This window comes from Eubalaena glacialis, chromosome 7 (genome assembly GCF_028564815.1).
Source record: "Eubalaena glacialis isolate mEubGla1 chromosome 7, mEubGla1.1.hap2.+ XY, whole genome shotgun sequence".
Taxonomy (NCBI): domain Eukaryota; kingdom Metazoa; phylum Chordata; class Mammalia; order Artiodactyla; family Balaenidae; genus Eubalaena; species Eubalaena glacialis.
The window spans coordinates 33,742,226-33,765,741 of NC_083722.1; the positions used below are offsets into that span (position 1 = coordinate 33,742,226).

A 23,516-nucleotide genomic window follows, 5' to 3' on the forward strand; every position below is an offset into this window, starting at 1 on the left:
GATGAACTTGGGCATGGAAGAGAAGGCTCTGGCCTCCCTTTCCAGCCTCGTGCTCAGATACTCTTCTGTGGGGCCACTTCCTATGTTTCAAAGAGGGAGGAGGCCAAGGAAGGTAGGGATGGACAGAAAAGAGAGCAGCTGCTTCGTTTGGTGTGCTCAAATGCTGTTACTTTTATTTTCCTTAATATGTGATACATGACTATACAAAAGACCATATGTAAATCCTCTCTGAGTTATTAGTCATCATCCTTAATCATCCATGTGTGAGCCCATCACTCAACTTAAGAATTAAACCATTATCCACTGTCGAAGTTGCATGTGCCCCTCACCTTTTTCTGTAGAGCGGGTGGGTTATACCACATGCCACCTTTTCCTCTCCCTTCCTCTCTGGAAAAGGCTGTTAGCAAGGGGCTTCCCTCCACCGCCCTCCAGGACCGTTGAGGTGATGCTGGATTGCTACCTGGCTTCGTTCAGCACATTGGACTCTACTCCGCGGTTTGCTGACGAAGGTCTTGATGCTGAGTAGCATCTCCGTCCCTTGCAGGTCAGGCCGGGAAGCTGATGTATGTGATGCACAATTCCGAGTACCCTTTGAGCTGCTTCGCCCTCTTTGAGAATGGCCCTTGCCTTGTTGCCGACACCAACTTTGATGTGCTCATGGTGAAGCTCAAGGGCTTTTTCCAGAGTGCCAAGGCCAGCAAGATTGAGACCCGGGGCACCCGCTACCAGTACTGTGACTTCCTAGTGAAGGTGGGCACGGTTACAATGGGGCCCAGTGCCCGAGGCATCTCCGTGGAGGTAAGACCTCGGTGAAATAGGAGCATATGTGCTGAAGGGGCTGGCTCTGCAGATTTCCACGGCTCCTGAATGCAAACAGATGTTTCTACCTACCTGATTCCTGTCCACAGAGCCGCTGCGCTTCCTCTCCCTGCGTCTTTTACCCTTTCTTTAATCACTCAGGGACTGTCTAGCCCAAGATAGGAATGGGAAGCTGGGTTCACAGCAGGTAGAGAGCTTAGGAAGGCTGACTTGCTAGAGAAGGGGAGGGATAGTCGGGGGGGGGGTGGTGGGAGCAGGTGAATTCTGATGTGGAGGGACCAGTCACCCATCACAAGGACTGGAGCAGACCAGGGCAACTTTCAGTGCAGTTAACTTTTGGGAGGTGGAAAAGTTGTGCAGCATGGGAATTCCCTGGTGGTCCAGTGGTTAGGGCTCGGTGCTTTTACTGCTGGGACCTGGGTTCAATCCCTGGTCAGGGAACTAAGATCCCACAAGCCGCCACGGCCAAAAAAGTTGTGAAGCAAAGATGTGCCTTTCCCTTTGACATGCTGTCTACTCTCATGGTGTGTGTGATGACCTCATCTTTGACGTATACACTGAAAATGACAAAGACGGAGTGTGACAGTAGCTGGCTTTGGGACCAGTGAGAATCTGCAATCTACCACGGTCCCCCAAAAAATAATAAGTAAGCTACAGGGCCTGCCTTTTGAAAATTGATGATTTAGTAAGAGAGCAAGGCCCAAACACACAAACTGTTTTTGAAGTTAGTCTATAAGAAATGCCATAAAAGAGGCACAGATTGCTCTGGGAGTTCAGGCCAAAGAGAGCACTGCTGACTTTGGGGATTGTGATGCCTCCTGCAGGAGTAGCATTTAAGGAGGGACTTAAAATATAGAAACCGGGGATAGGTCAGTCCCAAGAAGCACCCCAAATGAAGAAAAGGGCATTAGTGGTCATTACTGCTATGACACTCCAGGGACCTCTAGAGCCAAGATTTCCTGACCCTTTCCATTTGTGATACACCTTGCATTTGCCAAGACCCACTGGAAACCCAGTTTGTTTATCCTTCACGTTTCCAACTTTTTAGTACAAACACACCCTGGCTGTTTCTTTACTTGTTTCTCCTTATGGTTACCAGTAATTTCCCCTGCCATCTCTCCAGTGAAAAATTAGGAGAGGAAAATGAGAAAGCCTAAGATATGTATCCTTTGGCCCCTGTCACATGGGTTGGGAAATTATTTCTTAGGGTCAGAGCCCAGGTTTTATCTACTTAGGGAGTAATGTTTGGTCTTGAAGTGACTTATGAGCGCATGTGTCTACCTTACCCTCTACTGATCCCCCCAACACACACACACTCACACACACTCACACACACTCACTCTGTCTCTTGCTCTTCATTTTCTCTCTGAAAATTTTCCTGAGCTCTCCATGAATCTGCATCCAGCATAGCTGGGACTATATAGTTCTGAGATAATTCAAAGGGTCCTAAATCTGCTTCTGGGTCTTGTGCGTAGGACTGTGGGTTGATGACCCCAAGATGAGACTATCTGAGCCTAAAGGGAACCATGCTGGGTGTGTCGAATCCCTGGTGTTTGGGTTGGATATTTCCTGTGGGGCAGCACTGTGCTAGAAGGTGTGTGTCTTTGCCTCAGGGTTGAGGAAGAGGGGCACAGGGGGCAAGAGGCGCACGAGAAGCAGACTACCTGTCCTGGCCCTCGCTTACCCTCCATCTCTGTTCTTCTGGTCCCCAGGTGGAGTATGGCCCCTGTGTGGTAGCTAGCGACTGCTGGAGCCTGCTGCTCGAGTTCCTGCAGAGCTTTCTAGGCAGCCACACCCCAGGGGCTCCCGCTGTGTTTGGGAACAGGCACGACGCCGTCTACAGCCCAGCAGACACCATGGTCCAGTACATGGAACTCTTCAACAAGATCCGCAAGCAGCAGCAGGTGCCGGTGGCGGGGATTCGTTAATGACTGGCAGCTGCCCAGCTGAGCTGTCGCCAGGGGGACTCCACAGGAGGAGCAGGTGCTGCACCCTCAGGCCTCTGCACCCCAGAAACCCAGGGCAGACGGGAAGGTTTCCCTCCCTCTCTAGTTCCCAGCTGTGGCTTTTGTTCTGGGGCTCTGGACTCCCCTCCTCTGACCCTCACACACAGCCCCCCAACAGCTGTTTCAGCTGGACTTGGCCTGTCCTCAAGAACAGTAATTATGAAGAGTAGAGAAGTTTGGAGCTTTCCTGCTTTAGGGGAAAAGATAGGATGGGGGTGTCCCTGCCTAGTGAGGGTGGGGAAGGCAGTCTGTATTGCTAACTACTGGGGATTTGGTCCAGGCCCACAGTGGACAGGCTGCAGGTTGTGTTTGGGCTGGGCTGTAATAAAGGCCTCTCCCTCTGCTCAAAGGATGTGGCTGGGCCCCTCCTGGAAAAGGAGTAAGAGGCACAGCTTATTTGATGGCTATGATTTTCTGACCTGTTTGCTGAAGTGAATTGTGAGTTCACTTTTCTAGGGTGTTGCCTGAGTCCTTTGAAGTCTTCCTCTGGACATCTTTCCATTCTGTTGTGAATTATATTAAGGCACAGGCTAAGGTGCTATAACAAGGAGAACCTAAAGTACAGTGGCTCTTAGAAGTTTGTTTTTCTCTTTTCTAATAGTACAGAGGTAATCAAATGGTCCAGGGCAGATTGAACTCCACAGGGTCATCAGGAACTTGGTTTCCTTCTCTCTTGTTCAGCCACCCCTAGGGTGTTGTCCTTGGGTGAGTCAAAGTAGACATTGGCTCCATGTCCACATTCCACTGGGGAAAGAGAGAGAGAAAGCAGTTCCTTTTTTAAAGGACGTGACCTGGAGTTGCTTAAATCACTCTGGCCACATCTTGCTGAAAGGAACTGTGGGACATAGAGCCTCTTATTTGGGTGGTCATGTGCCCAGTTAAAATGCTGGGGGTTCTGTGACTAAAAGATGAAGGAGAAAATGGATGTGGGGACCCAGTTAGTAACCTCTGCTACACGGAGCTCAATGGATGTACCCAGGAATGTTCTTGGCTATTACTTTGCAGAGAGTACCCCTGTAAGCAAGCCATTCGTTTATGAGTTGGATTGTGATAGGGCTGATGCCAGAGCCACTTTAGCTGGATTAGTCACACGGGAAGTCACTTCCACACCCCTTGCCTAAGTCTCAGCATCAAGACCTCTCCAGTTCTCATGCGCCCAGAGCTTAGGGTTAGACAGTTGACCTCGTACTCACACTGTGCTTCATGGTTTCCTGAGCTCTTTCTCCTCATCTCATTTGAGCCTCCAAGCTGCTCATTTGACCTACATTGTCTGCCTACCCCACTCCTGCTGCAGAAATGTTCAGTCCAGCTAGCATTGAGATACACAGAGATGGTCTTAGGAAATGTATTAATGTACATACTGCAGTATTGTCCTCAAGGATACTGTCCCTCATTGAAGGCACCTAAAGAGAAATTGTTTTCAGATCTAAGTGGTCAGATCTAAAGCCTCTGTAATAAGAATCAGGCAGTGGTCATGTTTCCCTTTTAGCTTTGGCTGGCAGGAAGCTCAATTCAGCTTTCTAACTGTAGGACCTGTCATCTGTGTTTCTTGTTCTCACCTCCCCCGGCTTCTTGTTTGTTTCTTTGCTTTGTTTTTACTTTTTTAAATGGAGGTATGTTTTACATATTATTTACACATAATAAAATGCAGAGTTTTTTTATGTTTTTGGCCTTCTGATTTATGTTTGCTTTTGTCTAGATTTATCTATTTGTATTTTTCTGTAGGCTGCCTCAAATCTTCTATGAGATGAGATAGCATTTTGAACATAATGTGTTCCCGAAAATATATAGAAATTGAGTGTGGTAAATATAACTCCAGACTTATGCATTATAAGGAGGGGTTCCCTAAAAACTAAAAAAATAGTATAAACTCCCTAACTAACTATGCCTTTTAGACATAATCTTGACTCATAAATTTCCAGCATTCTTCACTTTTGTTCTTTTCCCTTATTTTGAGCACACATTTGACCAAGATTTAAGTCCAGTAAACATCAGATCAAGCTTTAAGAATTGCCACTTTTTGTCCATCTTTGTCCTTTGCGTCAGTTAAAGAAAGCTTATTACTAAAAAAGGCGGGTAATGCAATACATTTCTTAATTTAACAAATTCAACTCCACTAGCAAAGTTGCCAAAACGGAACTGGTAACTAGAGGGAAGGGCTCAAATGTCATCCAGCTTTTGTATGTAAGTCTGAATGGGGCTTTCAAGAGTAGTTTAGGATTGTTGGTGTATAGTTTTTGAAAGTTCAGGTTGAATGAAAGTTGAGGAGCATTTGTATAAAGGGAAGAGAGGCATGGTTATCCTCATTTTAAAAATGAAAAAAACTTAAACTCAGCTAGTAAATGGAGATGCTGTATTTTGGGTTCAAATCTGACATTCCTCCTTTTACACTAGACTGTCTTCCTGTCACTCCTTCCTTTGCTTCCGGATGCTTTACCCCTCTCCCCGTCTGTAGCTACCCCGAAAGAGCAGAAACCAGGACATTTCTGGGATTCTGCTAACATGTCACCTTGGTGTGTACCTTTGTCAGAGTCACATAGAAATCTGCCTACCTTGACTGTCAGAACCATGCAGGGCAGCTTTAGCGTTTACCTGGTTCTCCTTCACTGTAAGATGGGGAGGCGGTGGCTCCCAGGGGGGTCATGCTGAGAGGTGAGGCTGGAGTCAGGACCAAACTTCAGACTCAGGACTCATGGCTCCCAGCATGTGACAAAGGGTGGCACCTGGACCTCTGTGTGGTGCCAGGTGATTTTAGGTGGAATGTGGAATACATTTTTATTTTAGTACTTATGCCTTATTCTAATGTACATTAGAGAAAAGTATAACTGGCACTTTATGTCTTAGGATGAGGGTAAATAAGTTTTTTAAGAAGAGTCCACTTAAAGGGAACTGTTAAGTTATAGTGCAGGTGATACCTGCAAAAGGCAAAATCTGGAGGAGGAAGGAGGATGCTAGCATTTGGGGAAACACTAAGTTTCATCCACTTCATGTATCCATTGGTAGTTCCTGCTCTTTCCTCCTGTGCTGTTCTGATTCTCTGTACCTGTTTCCATGCTGCGTCCCGCTTGCTTTCCTCAGGTCTTGAGTACCAAGTCGTCACATGTCCCCCACTGTGTATTGGTGTCACTGCTCCACTGAGGGAATACCTAGGGACTGGCCACTCCTCCCCACCACCGGGTCTGCCCCAACCCACTGTGTCCAGTGTTCATTCCTCAGGCTTCAGGATGAGTGAAAAGTTTTCTCTCCGAATCCTGGAGGGAGGGTGAGGGGAGCAGTTAGAAGCGTGTCCTCCAGGTGTCAAAAGTTGAGACCTAAAATATGGGAAGGGCTCTAGGCTGAACATTTTGAGGACATTCACAGTGGATTTAGAGCCAGGCAGGACTGATGTGTGGCCTTTCCCTCGCCACAGCCTCCCTCTCCATATCTGCTGCTGTCTGGGAGCCTTGGGCTGCAGTCCCCGGTCACAGTTGCTGTGTGGAATGGCTGAGACCGGCTGGGTTACAAGTTTGGTCCTCTCCTGGGGGGTTGGTGTCTTTGGCCTTCAAACAGTCACTTGTAGGGGGGATTCTCCCCCAAGGTGAGAACTCTGCCATTGTGTAGAGCATTCCAAAATCAGTCTCTTGGGTTAGAAGGGACCCTTGAGGTCACACAGTTTGACCATCATTCAGTATTCACATCTTTACACCATCCCTCCCAGAAATCATGCAGCATTAACTTGGCCTCATCTAGGGAAATCTGCTCCCTGTGTATTTCATTTTTGTCATTACCTCTGAGACAAAAAGCAAAGCAAAGCATTTTGCTAGCTGTCCTTTCTCTTGCAGGTTGTGGAGACTGTGTGGTACTTAATGAGGGAGTAGACCATTAGTTGGGGCTAGAGTATGAGCAAGCCGTGACTCTTAAATGCACTGTGGGTTCTCAACCCCTGAGGGGAGCCTCAGGAGGCCTAAGATGCCTTGAAAGTGGACACGGCTTTGTGTATACGTGCAGTTTTCTGGGCATAGGATTTATAGGGTTCATTAGAGTATTTCAGAGATCCGTGGTCCAAAAAAAAGAATCTCTAAAGGGAGTACATCGTGAAGGGGAAGAGCAGGAAGACAAAGATAAAGCAGGTGTGACATACATCCGGCTGACTTACTGCAAGCGAGACCTTCCGCTGACTTTTGAACCCTCACCTCGGGTCCCATCTAGGGATTTCCCGCCTTCATTTTATAGGTCTTCAGGCCTTTCAGTCAGTTTCTGGGAAGCTGGACTGTGTTCCTGCTCTTTTCTTTCCTATAGGTTCCTGCTTCTCATCTTGTCACTACGTATACATACACACAACCTCTCAGAAATGAGTAGGAGCAAATATGTGTGAAGCAATCTTTATAGTACTCTTTGTGGCCCCAGGAGTTACTCTTCCATTATGACACACTCCATGGGATCTGAAAATCATCCTGTTGTAATGGCATTTTGCTTAATGAGCGTATTTTCATTTTTCAGGATGGTGTGATTGATGAGGCAGAGAAATAGTTCCTTGCCTCTGTGATGAAATTAGCAAGTTAAAAAAAAAAGATTCTTGGAACTCTCGGAGCAAAGATTCCTAATTCTCTTGTAGTGTCTGTTTTATTCCCCAACATATCCCTGCCCCATCAGATGGCATAGACCTGTTTTTAAGGTTAATCTGAATTCTACTGAGTTTTCTTTGGAGGCTTTAAAAAAGAATTTAGGGACCACATTTATATATCCTAGATTGTCCCAAAGGCAGAAGTCAATATTGGACATCTGTTGTGTGGGAAAGGCAAGGCTAGGAATGTGGAGGTGACAGGTGTTCCGAGGCAGCCTACTAAATGGAAGAGAACACTGCTTTAGGAGACAGATGTCTGGGTGCTAGCCATAGTACTGTCCCTAACTTGCCAGGTAACTTCAATCACGTTGGCCTTTCTGGATCTCATCTGTGTAGTGGGAGTAATGATGCCCTCTTTCCGTATTTCATAGGCTTGTTGAGAGGCTCAAGGGAGAATAGATGTAAAGAGTGCTTTGGAGGCAAGGTGATGCTGTCTCTGCTCTTGCATCTTTTTAATGGTGCTAAAGGTATTGTGTATAGTTAGGATGTTTGAGATGGGAAGCTATAGGGTTATTACTGCTTGGTAGCAGGTTAAAATTCTCCTCCAGTGCAAAGGAAATAGTTGTAATAGAGAACAAGCAATGTGGAGAGAGAGTCCAGAGAAAGTATCTATCATACAGGTGTATTTTTGTAATCAGTGAGATCAGTGAGCACAGTTGTAGGGACCATTTCTAGAGCATGGAAATATATTTTTAATGTTTACTCATAGTGTTGGAATTTTACTTGTTCTCCTACAACCTAAAGGAAAAGAAGCTGAGCTTTAAAAAAAAAAAAAAAAAAGTGGGGTAGAAATGACTATATTTTCTTTGTGTAACACATCCATCCCTGTTTCCCCTCAACTCCCAAGCCTTAGTTGTGCCTGCTTCTGAACTGCTTTTTAGGTGCCAGTGTATATGGTGACTGAAGAAAGTTGTGTCTAAAGAAAGTTCAGTGTTCCTGATTCTGTTTTCCATTCCTCATTGATGAACCACCTAAGCTCTTAACTCTGAAGCTACAATAAAACCTTTTTGTTAGCTATCTTGCACAGCCTTTTCATATTTGAATTATCTAAAATAGCCTTCTTATTCTTTCTGCTTCCATCTGATACACAATTCTCAAACTTTTTGGTATCAAGATTCCTTGATGCTCTTCAAAATTACTGAGTACCCCAAAGAGCTTTTGTTTATGTAGGTTATATCTATTGGTACTTACCTTATTAAAACTTATTTATAATGAAAAATGAAAGTATTAATTCACTTAAAAGTAACAATAAACACATCACATGTTAACATAAGGAAAATATTTTAATGAAAAATAACTTTTTTTTCAAAGAAAAAATTTAGAAGAGTGGCATTGTTTTATATTTTTGCAAATCTCTTGAATGTCTGACATAATAGAAGACAGTGGATTCTAATATCTGCTTCTGCAGTCAGTGTGTTGAAATTTGTTGTTTGGTTGAAGAATATGAAGAAAATCCAACCTCACACAGATGTGTAGTTGGAAAAAGGGAGAAGTATAGTGATACCGTCTTCCAATAATTGTGGATGTTTTTTGATACTACATCACAGCTCCGCTAAAGGTTAGTTGCAATGTGGAATCTCAAATTCTATCAGTGAACTTTTTGTACTCTATTATATTAACGTGTATTTTGCACTTTAAAGGGATCTTTTACCCATACACAATTTTGTAGCATCATGCATTGGTCATCTGGGAAATACTGCTGATCTTTTAATGTTGACACATTTCATTTTGCAATATTAAAAAATCCTATTTGTTAATATCACCACCAATCTCATCAGAAAAGTCTTGGGAAGTTTTGCCTGAGAGCTTGAGTTTGATCAATGCTGTCAGGCTCAATTTGTTTATTTTTGAGAAAATATCTTTCAGATACCCAAGGCTGAATGACTATAGTTTATCTGTTAGCTGTTCTTCCAAGTAAAAATGGTATTGCATGAATTGCTAATTCAGCTCAAAATTCAGAGAAATTGCACAAGTTCTTTTCCTCAAGAAAAACATTGTAAGGAACAAAAGTGCTTTATGCCTACATCCACTTAATCACATAGAAGAGTATTATTGAAAAAATTTGTTCTTACATAAAACAAATAGTTTTTATTTTAGTGCTTCATCAAGGACTTCCTTAAAGTGACACAGATATTATTTTTTTCCTGTGAATGGGTGGCAGTGAAGAATACCTTGACTGCTAGTACAATTTAGTGCCATTGGCTTGATTTGTGTTAAGGCAGCAGCAATTTTACCCATTGTGACTTTTGTATCATTAGTGCAAATGTCATCACAGTGACAAAGGCAAGTAATATCTTATTACTGTGAAAATAGTTTTGATTTCAGGGACCCTCCTGAAAAACGTCTGTAGTCACCAGGGCTCCGCAGGCCACACTTTGAGAACCACTGGTCTAATACATACTCACAGCACTGAGAATCACAGCCCCCATTGCTATTTTGAGAGCACCCCTTCCTTCAGAAGTCTTAAGTGGCTCCAAAATACTTCACTCAAAAAAGCACCTATAATGGTGTCACATACTTTGTTAGGGAAATAACATTGAATAAGATCCAATCTTTATTCTCCAAGAATTTTCTCGAGGGTCTGGGGAGTAAGAGGAGAAAATAGATGAGTTATAATGTAAGAAAAGAATTCCTTAAAGAAAATTCTGTTAAAGGTGTTAGACAGCAAAGGGAATGCTAAATTTTAGGTCTAACTCTGAGCTCTTGAACCACATGGCAAATCCTCACCAAGTCAGTCAGTCAACCACTAGGTCTTCTCCTTTCATCAAACGTCTAAAAAGCCTAAGTTAGCTACCTTTGGAAATGTTTTCACAGGTTTGGCTCCGGGCATTGTAGATTCTTGCTTACACATGCACCTGCTCTTTCCCCCTTCTTATTTTATTTGCTGTTCTTTGGCTTTTGTTGCTTCTCTATTTCATATTTACAGGTGTGTAGCTTTGAGTCAGTGTAGGTGGTAACACATATGTTTATTTCTTTTCCTTGCCCTTGTACTTAAACGTAAGCCTTTACCTGTTTTATTAGCCTTGCGTTGGGTGATGTAACTGTTGGTCTTATTTGGAGGAGGCCCCCCCCATCCCAAGCTATGTCAGGGCAGTGCACCCAAGAGGCTGCTCGGGAAGGAAGCCTTTTCTTAGAAGATTTGTAGAAATAACCGCTGTTCTATTTCCCTGGGGTCTCCATCCCCACGATGTGCCGAACTTCAGTTTACAGCAGCGAAACTCTTAGGGGGATTTCCATAAAACAGCTGAATTCCGACTGGGTCATCAGTGACAAAAGTCAGACACGTGCTCACTCGCCTGGGAGCCAATAGTAACTTTTGCAAAAGCTGCCTCAGGAAACCCCACAGTTCGGAAGCTGCATCCTTCGGACACTGAAAAATAATAGTCTTTTAACAGAACAAAACAAAAACCTAGACGGGATAATGAGAAAGGCTTTTCCCCTTGGCATTGGGAAGCGATGTCAAAGACGCTCCATCCAAAAGGCGTGCGGGGAGCTATCGTAAAATTCCTTTACAGTTCCGCGGGCTAATGGGCTGGGGAGAAGGGGGCGGAGATGGGCTCGGGTGAGTCTCTGGCCCTTTAAGGAGGAGGGGCAGGCGTAAGACTCTGTACCTTTAAGAGTCTCTTTGTCTGGAAACCTCCTTATTTACCCTCCTGTGCTTCAACCAAACTTCGACCCGCGATTCACAACGCCCCTCTACGCCGCCGCCCCTTACGGCAGGCTCAAATCGGCCGCGCGTCGGTGGCTAACCCTAAACTTGGCAACCGCGGCGCGAACCCTCGGAGGGGATGTCTGTGTCGGGTCAGGGCCCAGCGCTGCGCCGTAGGCGCAATGCGGCGCCCGGGGGGCGGGGCTCCGGCGGGCGGGCCAATGGGTGGGCAGGGGGCGGGGCCGTGTTCGGTTGTCTCGCGCCCTGGTGACAGCTCGCGCGTGCTGATGATGGCGGTAAATAGAGGGGGGTCAGGGGAGGGGGCGGAGGAGGTGGGGAGGCAGCAAAGGGGATAGCTCCAGGGGGTGGGGGGACGAGGACTGGGGAGGGCGCGACGGCCAGGGATCCCATTCTGAGACTCGGAGGCGGGGACAGGAGTCTCCGGCACACTGGCCCTCCCCTTTAAAGAAGCAAAACCTCACACACCGGGTGAGGGGCGACAAAGGCGGCGCGCGCCTCACGGGCGGGAGGAGCGGCGGCAGGGGGCGGGACCGCGGCGCCGGCGGGCTGGGGGCGCCCGGGGCGAGGGCTGGCGGGAGGCGAGCGCCGGCTGTCCGACAGCGCCGGCCCTTTATTTTGGCGGGGTGGGCGACCGCTGGGTTTGGGGTAAAAGCCTTGAGGGGAGAAGGGAAGGAAGGCTTGGGGGCGGTTGGGGGGAACGGGTCTGTGAATGAGACGAGGAGGATTAAGGGGAGAAAGGGTTAGAAAGCAGGGAGAGGAGTGAGAAAAAGCCAGCCAAGGAGGTTGGAAGGAGGCAAAACCCAGGGTGGGTGATAAGGAAGCCGGGCCGGGAATGAGGTTAGGAGGGCCGGGAATGAGGTTAGGAAGACCGAGCCTAGGAAGACGGCTCCTCGGCTTAGGTGTGAGAGCAGCGGTTTGGAGGGGAAAGCTCTGAAGGGGATGGTGGTGGGGTGAGGGTTACTGGGGTAAGAGTTGGAAGTGGAAGGCAAGGAGGGGCAGAGCTGGGGTAGTAGTTGGGAGTAGAGGAGAGAGAGTGATTAAGAGCCAGACGTGACAAGGGTGTGAACTAGTGCAGAGCGAGATGAGCTGAAGGTCTAGGACCGGCGGTGGGTGGGAACTGCGAGGTTCTGAGAAAGGTATGGGTTAGTGGGTGGGCAGTGGGTGTAAATTCTTGAAAGTGAGGGAGGGGGAATGAGAGACTGGGCTAGAACCAGGTGGAGTTAGGAATAAGTGCGGTGGGAGTGGAAGGGTGAAAGGAAATAGAGATGAGAGATGGGGCGTTTGTAAGACAATTCGGGGACCAGAAAGCTGAAAGGAGAAGAGGGTGAGGGTGTGAGAAGTGATGACGGTCTGGGACAGGGTAACTGGGGAATTGTGTTAACTGACGAGGTTCAGCAAGATCCGAGGTACAAACAGGGAGGTTAAGAGACAGGGTGTAAAGCGGACCACCAGAGGAGCAAGGAAGAGGTGGGCCCCAGGATTTAAAGGATGAGATGGGGAGTGAGGGAAGAGAACAGGGTTAAGGGCAGCTTGGGGAAGCCTGATGGATGTAGAGCTGGGGTAGACTGCACAGGGGTGGGAATTAAGTGTGCAGTTGGGGGAGATGCTCCAGAAGGTCCTCGTGGATCAGGGCAGAGACGCTGTAGTGAAGGATCAAGTGTAGGGAGCCTTTGGTGCAGAAGAGGAGGAACCATGGTGAGTGCAAAGAGACCTAGAGATAGGGGCAAAAACCAAAAAGTAACAGTGGAGGTAGGGGGTGAAGGAAAGGAATTCTTTGTTGAGAAGAGAACTGTGAGTGTGTTGAAACTGTGAGTCCTTTTGTCCGTGAAAGTAGGATATTCCAGAAACCTCTTTCTCTCTTCAGGGAATCTTGAATCTGCTTCCACCTTTCATGGCTTTTTAAATCGACTTTTCATGTCCACTTTGAAAAGATGAGACCCATTGTGATTTGATTTTGTTCTTGTATGAATGATGAAGCATCAACTGGGTGCTGAGAAGCTCTGCATTTCACCGGTGTTGTGATAATGGGAAAATGGGTTGTATTTCCAGTGTGGCTGTGCCTGTCTGGTGTGACAGTGTTGTGTTGTAGCAGTGTGATAAATGACAAGCGCTGGGCAGTGCTTTATCGACAGCCTTTTCATTTTCAATGGGGAACACACTGTTGTTGAGATAGAGAAAGATGAAAATCTTTTTGTTTTGTTTGATCAACCAGATTTCTGCCTAATTGTTTTTGGTGGCTGGAGAATATTGAGAAATCATTTCAGAGAAAGGCGAATAGCCAACCAGGGAAGTTTGCCGGGGATGACATTTAAATTGGGGCAGTGAGGACAGCTAGTTCCTAAGCTACCTTTAGCTTTGTGTGGGACTTTTTATACTGTAGTAGGGAACTCACCCATTTAACAAAAATGGAATAAAGAAAGGGAGGTTTAGAATAGTAGAGGATTTTAGGTTAAATAATGGGTTTATGGGTAATTTTTATCATGAAAAAACCTCTAAGATAATGCAAGCTGGAGCCTTGGACAGCTCCACTGCCTCTCCTGTTTTGTAGTTGTGAATAAAAAAGATTAATATTTTCTAGAAGAAGCTTTTGATTTTTAAGACACTTTTGGAAATTAAAAGGAAGTAAGAAATTTGGGACAAAATTTAGGTTATTCTTTTTTTTTTTTTTTTTTTTAGAAATTCACGGTCTTTTATTTATTTATTTATTTATTTATGGCTGTGTTGGGTCTTCGTTTCTGTGCGAGGGGTTTCTCCAGTTGCGGCAAGCGGGGGCCACTCTTCATCGCGGTGCGCGGGCCTCTCACTATCGCGGCCTCTCTTGTTGCGGAGCACAGGCTCCAGACGCGCAGGCTCAGTAATTGTGGCTCACGGGCCCAGTTGCTCCGTGGCATGTGGGATCTTCCCGGACCAGGGCTCGAGCCCGTGTCCCCTGCATTGGCAGGCAGATTCTCAACCACTGCGCCACCAGGGAAGCCCTTAGGTTATTCTTAACCAAGTATTTTGTTTTGATGATTTTTATCCTGAAGCTTTTACATTTAGCTAAGAATATGAATGATTATTTGCATTTGATGGTGCCAAAGATAGTATATAATTTACTTAAGAAAAAAATGCAAACTATTCTCGAGACTTATTTGAGGTTATTTCGTTAGTGTACATTCAGTTACACAAAGATGCTTTTTCTTCAAAGTTGTGTAAATTTTGGATTGCCGCTGTTTTGTGGGTATTTGTATAAATGACAAAGATCAAATGGTTGATAGCATCTGTGATAGTTAGCAAAGATTAGATTTTGATTAGTGGATATCAGAGACATTGGTTATTAATGTATGTGAATAATTTAGGATCTTAAGTCTTTCTGGATGCAGCTGCTATGTTCATGGATTCTAGATTCTGTTGAGAGGTGTTCAGGGTGACTAGATTGATTTAGCAGTTTAACAGGATTTTTAAAAATTACTATTTTTCCTGCTAAGTTTCAAGAGGATTAGTCTGAAATGTTAACTTTCAAGCTGAAGAGTAACTTTGGTATGAGGCACCTGTTTCTGTGAGATATGTGCGGCGTGTTCCCTTCGTTTCTAGATGTGTCTGGCATTGCTAGTAGGTTGTACTCTGTGTGTGTGGTATTGCCATATTTATTTATTTATAAATATTTAAATATTTATTTATTTATTTATTTTGGCTGCACCGGGTCTTCGTTGCAGCATGCAGACTCTTAGTTGTGGCATGCAGGCTTCTTAGTTGTGGCATGCATGTGGGATCTAGTTCCCCAACCAGGGATTGAACCCGGGCCCTCTGCACTGAGAGCGTGGAGTCTTACCCACTGGACCACCAGGGAAGTCCCGCCATTTTTATAATGTAATTGTTTTGTACCTGATATCTTTACATAAATTATTTTAGACTTATTTGATAATGATGAAGAAGAAAGTATAAACTATAAGCTAAACAAAGGGAAAGTCCGTTTGGGTCTTATCTATTGTTTCTGTATGCTGCCATAGTGTGTTAAATCACCACTTCTCGTTGTGAGTGGTTATTTCTAAATTGATATTTCTTTTTTTAAAAAAAAATTATTTATTTATTTATTTATTCATGTATTTATTTATTTTGTTGGGCTGGGTCTTTAGTTGCGGCAGGTGGGCTCCTTAGTTGCGGCTCACAGGCTCCTTAGTTGCAGTGTGCATGTGGGATCTAGTTCCCTGACCAGGGATTGAACCCAGGTCCCCTGCATTGGGAGCGCGGAGTATTTTTTTGTTGTTGTTATAAATTTATTTATTTTATTTATTTACTTTTGGCTGCGTTGGGTGTTCGTTGCTGCACGCGGGCTTTCTCTAGTTGCAGTGAGTGGGGGCTACTCTTCGTTGCGGTGCGTGGGCTTCTCATTGCAGTGGCTTCTCTTGTTGCGGAGCACGGGCTCTAGGCATGCGGGCTTCAGTAGTTGTGGCACGCGGTCTCTAGAGTGCAGGCTCAGTAGCTGTGGCGCACGGGCTCAGTTGCTCCGCGGCATGTGGGATCTTTCCTGACCAGGGCTCGAACCCGTGTCCCCTGCATTGGCAGGCGGATTCTTAACCACTGCGCCACCAGGGAAGCCCCGGGAGCGCAGAGTCTTAACCACTGCACCACCAGGGAAGTCCCTCAGCTGATATTTCTAAAACTGAAAATGGATAATCTTTTAGTACAAATAATACTATTTATCAATAAGGAATCCAGTGATATATTTAAGCTTTATCTTCATTTGTTCATCAAGTAGAATTCTACTCAATTTACTTTATTTTGGCTACAATCTTATGTGCTAAGCCGAAAACTTTTTTCTTGACTGCATTGGGTCCTCGTTACTGACCGTGGGCTTTCCCAAGTTGTGGCGAGTGGGGCCTACTCTTTGTTGTGGTGCGCGGGCTTATCATTGCAGTGGCTTCTCTTGTTGCAGAGCATGGGCTCTAGGCGCATGGGCTTCAGTAGTTGCAGCACACAGGCTCAGTAGTTGTGGCACGCGGGCCCTAGGGCTCGTAGGCTTCAGTAGTTGTGGCAAGCAGGCTCAGTAGTTGTGGCTCCCGGGCTCTAGAGCGCAGGCTCAGTAGTTGTGGCGCACGGGCTTAGTTGCTCCGTGGCATGTGGGATCTTCCAGGGCCAGGGATTGAACCTGTGTCCCCTGCATTGGCAGGCAGATTCTCAACCACTGCGCCACCAGAGAAGTCCCTAAGCCAAAAACTTTTAAGTTTATATATTCAACAAGTAGGTTGTACATAATTAAATGTTTTTCTGGTTAATTGTAGATTCTTTGGATGGGAAGAGACCTTGAAAGGACTTCTAGTTTATCCTTCAACTTCAGTCAATATCCCACTTAAATCATTCCAGGTAGATAAAAATGTATCCTATTTGTGTAAATCTTCAGAGGTAATGTGGCAACCTTTGTAGGTACTGCTTTCCAGCATTTAATTATTTTCTCTATAAGGACAGTGTCTTCTGTCTAAGCAGAACACAATACAATATTTGTGTTTGTTCTCTCTTGCCCCTTTCTTGATTTTTGAGTAAAAATACCTGCTTACTATAGTATTAAGAAGACCCCATTTCTTTGTAAACTCAGTAATAGTAGCTACCCATGTATAGTGCTTTTGTGCCAGACACTGTTGTAAGCTCTTTGCAGATTGTAACTCACTTACTCCTTACAGCAATCCAATGAGGTCAGCACTATTACTGTTCCCATTTTACATGTGTTGAAATACAGGCTCCTTGAGATTAAATGACTTGCCTGAGGTTATATTCAGACCTTTCTACAGCTACTTGTTTGATAGTTGATAATCTTGTAATATGGATAATGCTGTTTTTTTGTCAAGTAGTAACTAAATGATACATTTAATCTTTCTTTTTAGTTTATAAAGTAGAATAAGGTGGGGATGGGATTTGAACCTTGGCATTTTGTGGGCAGTCTGCTTCTGTATTACCTCTGCTTGACTGTTGTGAAATGATCCCCCACCATGCTCTTCTCCACATTATTTTAACCCTAACCAGTTTTGTTTGCCAATCCTTAAATTAGCCCTATGGTTCTGTTATTAACTGTTTCTCAGTTCCTTCCTAGATGGGAACCTGGGACAGATACCAATAAGGGCCATATTTCATGCAAAGATTACATCACGGTTCTTACATGCTCATATTTTTTTTGTTGCAAAATTGTATTTATAAAACAAAACAACCCCAAATCAATAAAATGCCTAATTGCATCGCAGATTAATGAATTACCTTTTTAGCTAGAAAAAGGCCCTGGACTTTTCCTCAGTGGGCAACAGTCTCTCATCTGCAAACCTGTATGATATATAACAAGTCCATACAGGTTTGCAGATGAGAGATTATTGCCCATTGAGGAAAAAATGGAACTCAGATTTCAGTGTGGCTATCCATAAGCAAAATCTGTTCAGACTCTTGCTGATTTTTTCTATCTTCTCTTTATGTGTGCCTATGCAAGCAACATACTAAATACTATTTATTTGTGCTTTAATTTGCTTAGATAATTGACTCACTTTTTTTTTTAAGACTTTAATTTTTTTAGAGCAGTTTTAGGTTCACAGTAAAATTGAAGGGAAGGTACAGAGATTTCCCTGCCCCAACACATGCATAGCCTCCCCCCATTATCAACATCCCTCATCGAAGTGGTTGATTTGTTACAATTGACCTACTCTTTATTTTTTTATTTATTTAATTAATTTACTTTTGGCTGCATTGGGTCGTGGTTGCTGCGCGCGAGCGTTCTCTAGTTGCGGAGAGTGGGGGCTACTCTTTGTTGCGGTGCGCGGGCTTCTCACTGCGGTGGCTTCTCTTGTTGCGGAGTACAGGCTCTAGGTGCGCGGGCTTCAGTAGTTGTGGCACGCAGGCTCAGTAGTTGTGGCGCATGGGCTTAGTTGCTCCACGACATGTGGGATCTTCCCGGACCAGGGCTTGAACCCGTGTCCCCTGCATTGGCAGGTGGGTTCTTAACCACTGTGCCACCAAGGAAGCCCTGACCCACTTATTTTTCAAAATAACTAATAATTAGTGTTTTCTAAGTGCCCAGCATGAGCTAAGTAGGTAAATTGTTTGAAACTCAAAACAACCCTAGGAGAAAGCTTTTTTGTTACTACTCAATTTTTTTCTGACTTTGGATTTTTTTACAATGTTTCAAACCTTATAGAAAAGTTGCAAAAATGATACAAGGAACTTCTATATACCCTTATTCAAATTCACGAATTATTTTTTATTTTGCCCCATTTGCTTTATCATTTTCTCTCATGTGCGTATATTTAAACAAGTAAATTTGAAAAAAAAAAAGGATATCCAGGCCTTACTTTTAAAAAGAAAAGGGAAGAATGTTTTGAGTATATCAGCAAGTTGGTATGTGTTTGATTTTAGTCAAGCATGTGAAGCAAAGGAATCTCAAGGTTGGATTTGAAGTGGATTTTGTCGTTTTATGGTTTGTTGTCTTCACTGTATTTTGAAAAACATCCCTCATTAGCAAAAACTGTCGTGGTCTGCCCTTTTGTAGGGGACCTCCTTAGCGCCTGGCATGATGTGGTCACACACAGTGGGTCCTCAGTATATGCTAGTTCTTGATGATGTATGGGTGATTATTATGTGAAAATAGGAGCCACAGCGCTGTTCAACACCGTGACTGAGACATATGTAGGTAAAATACATACTTTACCTAAAGATCCTTATGTTGCTTCAAGGAACTAGAAAAGATCTAAGTGTAAAATAGACTGCCTGAGGAATATTGATTGCAATTAATACAAGTAGGTTTGCCTTATGGTAAGGAGAGGAATATAAATATCTTAACATTCTGTTACCTCCCCCCAAAATTAACAGAAATTTGCGGAGTCTTTTCAGTTGTCGTGATATAAGGAGATTTCACTGACCCCCACTCCCGTTGCCCCTCCAGCTCATCCTCGGTCTTTATTAAAATGGTGGCTTGTCTGTTTGATAAAGGCATGACCTGCAGAATGAGGCCTGTCTGATTTCAGTGAAAGGATTATTAACTGGATTCCGACAAATGTAAAATACAGCAGTTGAAGCCACCTCCCCTCCTCCGTTAGGTGATAATCAAAGCTATGAAATATCGCTCTGTATTAAAGCTGATTGTAATAATGAAAAACACTTTGCTCTCATAAGGATGAGAAGATTACAAATTATTTGGAAAGCATTCTTTCCAGTCGTGTGTTATTGTTCCTGAGACATGGGCAGTTTTTAAAGACTATAATACTGTTCCTTTGCCATTTACATGTTAATAGAAGTCTGAAAAGTAAGACACTCTTCTGAAATTTTCAGGGTTGTTTTTATTATGTGTCAAGTTGTAAACAGCATTCTGTGACAGGTATTTTCTTTCTTTTCTTCTATTGAGCTAATTAGTAATTTACACTCTAGTAACATCTCTTTCAGCCTCGCTGTGTGAAAATGCCTGCTACTCTGTGCCTTCTATGCAGCCTGGGCTGGCAAATGATCAGGGGCAGATGTTGGTTAGCATATCAGAAGGATCAGGGATAAAATTTATTTTTGTGTTGTATTTTTATAAACATACAGGCTTTTGTATCTGCCCTTCCCCTGCCACACCGTCCCCCGCTCCCTCCCCCAAACAGAAATGTTATGACCTCCTATAATCCAGAGCTACTGCCCTTGATTCAACTTTGGATTGTTTTCTATTCTGTCTCCCACCCTCACCCCCACCCCCACCCCAACGTTGTGGGATTTAGGGGGGATTAGCAGGGCAGTCTGGCATAGTTTAGAGCCCAGGAAGCTGGTCTTCACTGCTCCCTCCCATCGACAGAATACAGAGCTTTTTTGTCATTGTCTTTAGAAACCAGCAGTGCTTCTCTTGCTGGGCAAGTTATTGAGGGGTGGGAGGGCAGCACTGTTGCTAGTGAGTTAGGAAGGTGCTTTTATATGACAGTTGATTCTCTCCAAAGGAAAGATAGGCCCTACTTTTCCGTCAGCTTTTTCAAAATGCAGCCGTGAGTGACCAAAAGACAATTTACAGCTTGCCTTTAGCACTTTGTCACACTGGTGTTCTGCTCTCTCCTGCCCCCACTCTGTCTCTGTCTTTCAGTCTCTGACATGGAAAAGATGATGCGTAGTATCTGTCATGTGTTCACTCAGATAGGCCATGTGGGCATGTTAATGTAGCACGAGCTTTTGACTTTGAAATAAAGTCTTAAGTATCAGTTTGTTCTGTGAAGAATATAAATTTAAATTGAGAAAGGAAGGGCAGAGAGGGGTTTACTGATTTATCAGTTCTGAGCCAAAACCTTTCTAGAATGCTAGATAATTTGTGGTACTTATTTTTTCAGTTATGGATACTAATTCATCGGGATAATAAGGTCAAAATCCCTGTTAGAGCTAATTAGAGTCTCCCTGACAAAAATTGTTACCTGGAGGTGGCCACAAAGAAAATCAGGTGAGAAAATGTGTGAATAGCTCAGTTCAACCATCGTTGCTAATAGCATTATAATCATAGACACCTAGCCTTTGACAGTGAATCAGCGTTCATGTACAGAGGGCATCTCGTTTATGTTAGCATTCACTGAGTATGTGGGGCTCTGTTAGTGTTTTGTTTTCATAATCCAGAATGTAGAATGTTTCTATGGTTGGCCATTGCTAACATTTACTTTTTTTACTCTCCTTTTTCTATGTTCTAATATAACCACCTATATCAGTTGTCTTAATTATATTGGATGTTCATGGTTAGATATTGATTACACTCTTGTGCTTTAACATTCAAAAGAGGTCAAAGGTCAGATTAATAAACAACATATGAAAAAGTAAAATATCAAAGTGGCCTGATCACACAGGGGTGTTGTGAGAAAGTAAAAATAAGAAAGTGAATGTATGACTAGGAAGTTGAATATACTCTTTTAAAAGAAACATTTCTAAAATATATGGCATAATGTGAAGAACTGATAGCAATGAATTTCAAGTGAAAGGTAAGTATTGTGCTTTAGTGAAGAGATCAAACTCATTTGTGGTGGCGTCATTGTCCACTCCATGCTAAAATCCCAAATCGGTTAAATATTACCAGTCTCCCTAGTTATACTGTTTAATGTGCTTGAATTATTTTTTTTCTTCATAGGCCGTTCAGCTTAGCCTACAGCTAATAATAAGTTCCAAATCTATTTAAGCTATAAATTCTAATTCTACTCATTTAAATAAACATAACATAAAGCATAAGTACCACTTTTTTACCTATTAGATGAAGAGATTAAACAAGTTGATGATAGCTAGTAGTGATGAGGATGTGGGGAAATTGGAATTCTCACATACTACTGATGGGAACGTAAGTTCCCTTGAAGGTAAATTTGCAATGTCTGTTGGAATTTTAAATGTGCGTACCCTGTGACCCAGAGATTCCACTTCTAGAAATTTGTCCTATAGATATATTTATACATGTGCATGAAAAATATGAGTACAAAGTTTTTCTTTATAGCATTGTTCCTGCAAAAAAATGATGTCTGTCAGTTAGGGACTGGTTAAGTAATGTATGGTGGGTCCATACAACGGAATACCACTAAGCTATTAAGGAATGCAATGAATCTTTATTTGCTGATGTAGAAAGATGTCCATTGTTAACTTTTTTTTTTTTTAAGTCACGTTATAGGACAATAAGTATAGAATATTCCTATTTTTGTAAAATGTTAAGGAGTGCTGTTGAGGTGTTCCCTTTTTTGGGGGTAGGTATTCACTTTTACTCTATGTACTTCTATAGTGGTCACTTTCAATAAGCACGTGAAGAAGGGGTTAAGTGGGAACATCTTCATGAAGGAAACTTCCGTGGTAGTAAGGGAGGAGAAAGAAGCTAGCTAGAGAAGAGAACTGCTCCTTTCATATGAGAAAGGATATATGAGATACATCAGTCAAGTTTTTAAGTAAGAAATGAGGACTGGAATGGCAAGAAGAGAGGATATAGTGGAAGTTGAGAACATTTGGTGGAGATTTTAAAGACAGTGATAAAGAGCTTGCATTTGATTTGAAAAATGATCTATAAAATGGAGATGATAATAATACCTAGTCCACTGGGTTGTTGTGAGGACTGAAGTAAATAATGCATATAAAATATTTAGAACAGTGACACATAGTAAGTGCTCAATGTTAGCTATTATTATTGAATGAAAATACATTATCTTTTGTAAGCCAGAATAAATTAATGCGTTGTCTTTTATTGTGTGCGGTGATGATTCTGCTAACCCCACTGACAGACATGTAGTTTGGGTTTTTTTCCAGTAGTATTGATGGTTGGCCTAACCATTCCTAGTCTTCACCTTTGATCCTCCCACCTACTAACACTTAGTATCAAAATCTGAAAACTGAAATCTGAATACATTTTAGAGCTTTAGACATATGATGTCCTACCAGTTGCTATTGGGTTTGTTTACCAATATTATCATGTATACTAGCTAACATTTGGGGCTTATAAAAAGAGGGGAACAGGTAATTTGGGGGGAAAACATCATTTTCTGTGCCCATGGGATATGGAATAGATATGTCACTTTGCACCGAATGTGTTAATCAGGTTTTGTTAGCAGTGCAATGTAATGAGCATATTAGCTACAGCACCTTCATTGGCAGCCAGCAGTCTGCTTGTGAAATCTTTTAGAAAACAGAAATCTGGCGAGAAGTATTCCTGAGCAGTGGAAATATCTTTGGGGGGAAAATAAAGTAGAAGAAAATTTTCTACCAAAAAGAAATTGTTTCACTACTGCGAACCATGAGAAAAGTTGTTTTACCTGTGGGCTAAGATGTGACGACATAATTTTTTACGGCTTTAAAGTGAGTTCTTTTCGTATTTCGATTTTTCATTTAAGTTTGTTATTTAAAGAACTTCAAGGTATATTTCCATTTGATGAAAAATATTGATAAAACTATTTTAAGAATGGTGAATTTCTCATTTTATAGTATATATTCTAATGTAAATTATTTTCCCCTTCCACTTTCAGTTAAAACGTATCTTAAAACATATCTTTTTGTTGTTTTTAAAAAAATCTTCAGCTGAAATAACAAAAGTTTATATTTAAGCACAGCACTTGGCACTTAAGAGGTGTTCAATAAGTTTTTATTGAATAAATTAATGTATGCATGAATGAAAAATATTCTGAATTTGGACTTTATACTCTGTGATTTGGGCACAGCCTAGCATTGCTGTATAAAGGCCTTCTGTTCAGCTCCCGTTTTCATGCCCATTTTCCTCTCCCACTCCACAAGCACCCTCTCAAATGTGTTTGACATATGTCCTTGATTCTATATGCATCTTTATAAGATACTTAGTGATTTGTGTGTGTGTGTGTGTGTGTGTGTATCTTTAATTCTGAAATTGCTCATTATACCACGCTGGCGTAGAATTTGGCTATAGAATTCTCCCTGTAAAAATGCTGTAGATCTTACTCTAGTTTTTACTTTTTTGGTCAGCACTGTTTTAAGA

At 43.0% G+C, this 23,516-nt stretch overlaps 1 protein-coding gene across 2 annotated transcripts in view; it reads left to right on the forward strand.

Annotated features, from left to right (window-relative positions):
* The window catches only part of MED20 (mediator complex subunit 20), a 43,788-nt gene that overhangs the window by 6,761 nt on the left and 13,511 nt on the right, over positions 1-23,516 (forward strand). Inside the window, exons 3-4 of one of the 2 annotated variants that reach the window (XR_009701470.1) lie at positions 545-798; positions 2,532-2,802. Coding sequence is in view for 1 of the 2 variants with exons in the window: in XM_061195060.1 (XP_061051043.1) it covers positions 545-798; positions 2,532-2,747 (470 nt within the window). In the remaining variant the exon portion in view is untranslated. Of the gene's footprint in view, positions 1-544; positions 799-2,531; positions 4,510-23,516 lie in introns of those variants that run through there. The other variant, XM_061195060.1, reaches the window with a different exon arrangement.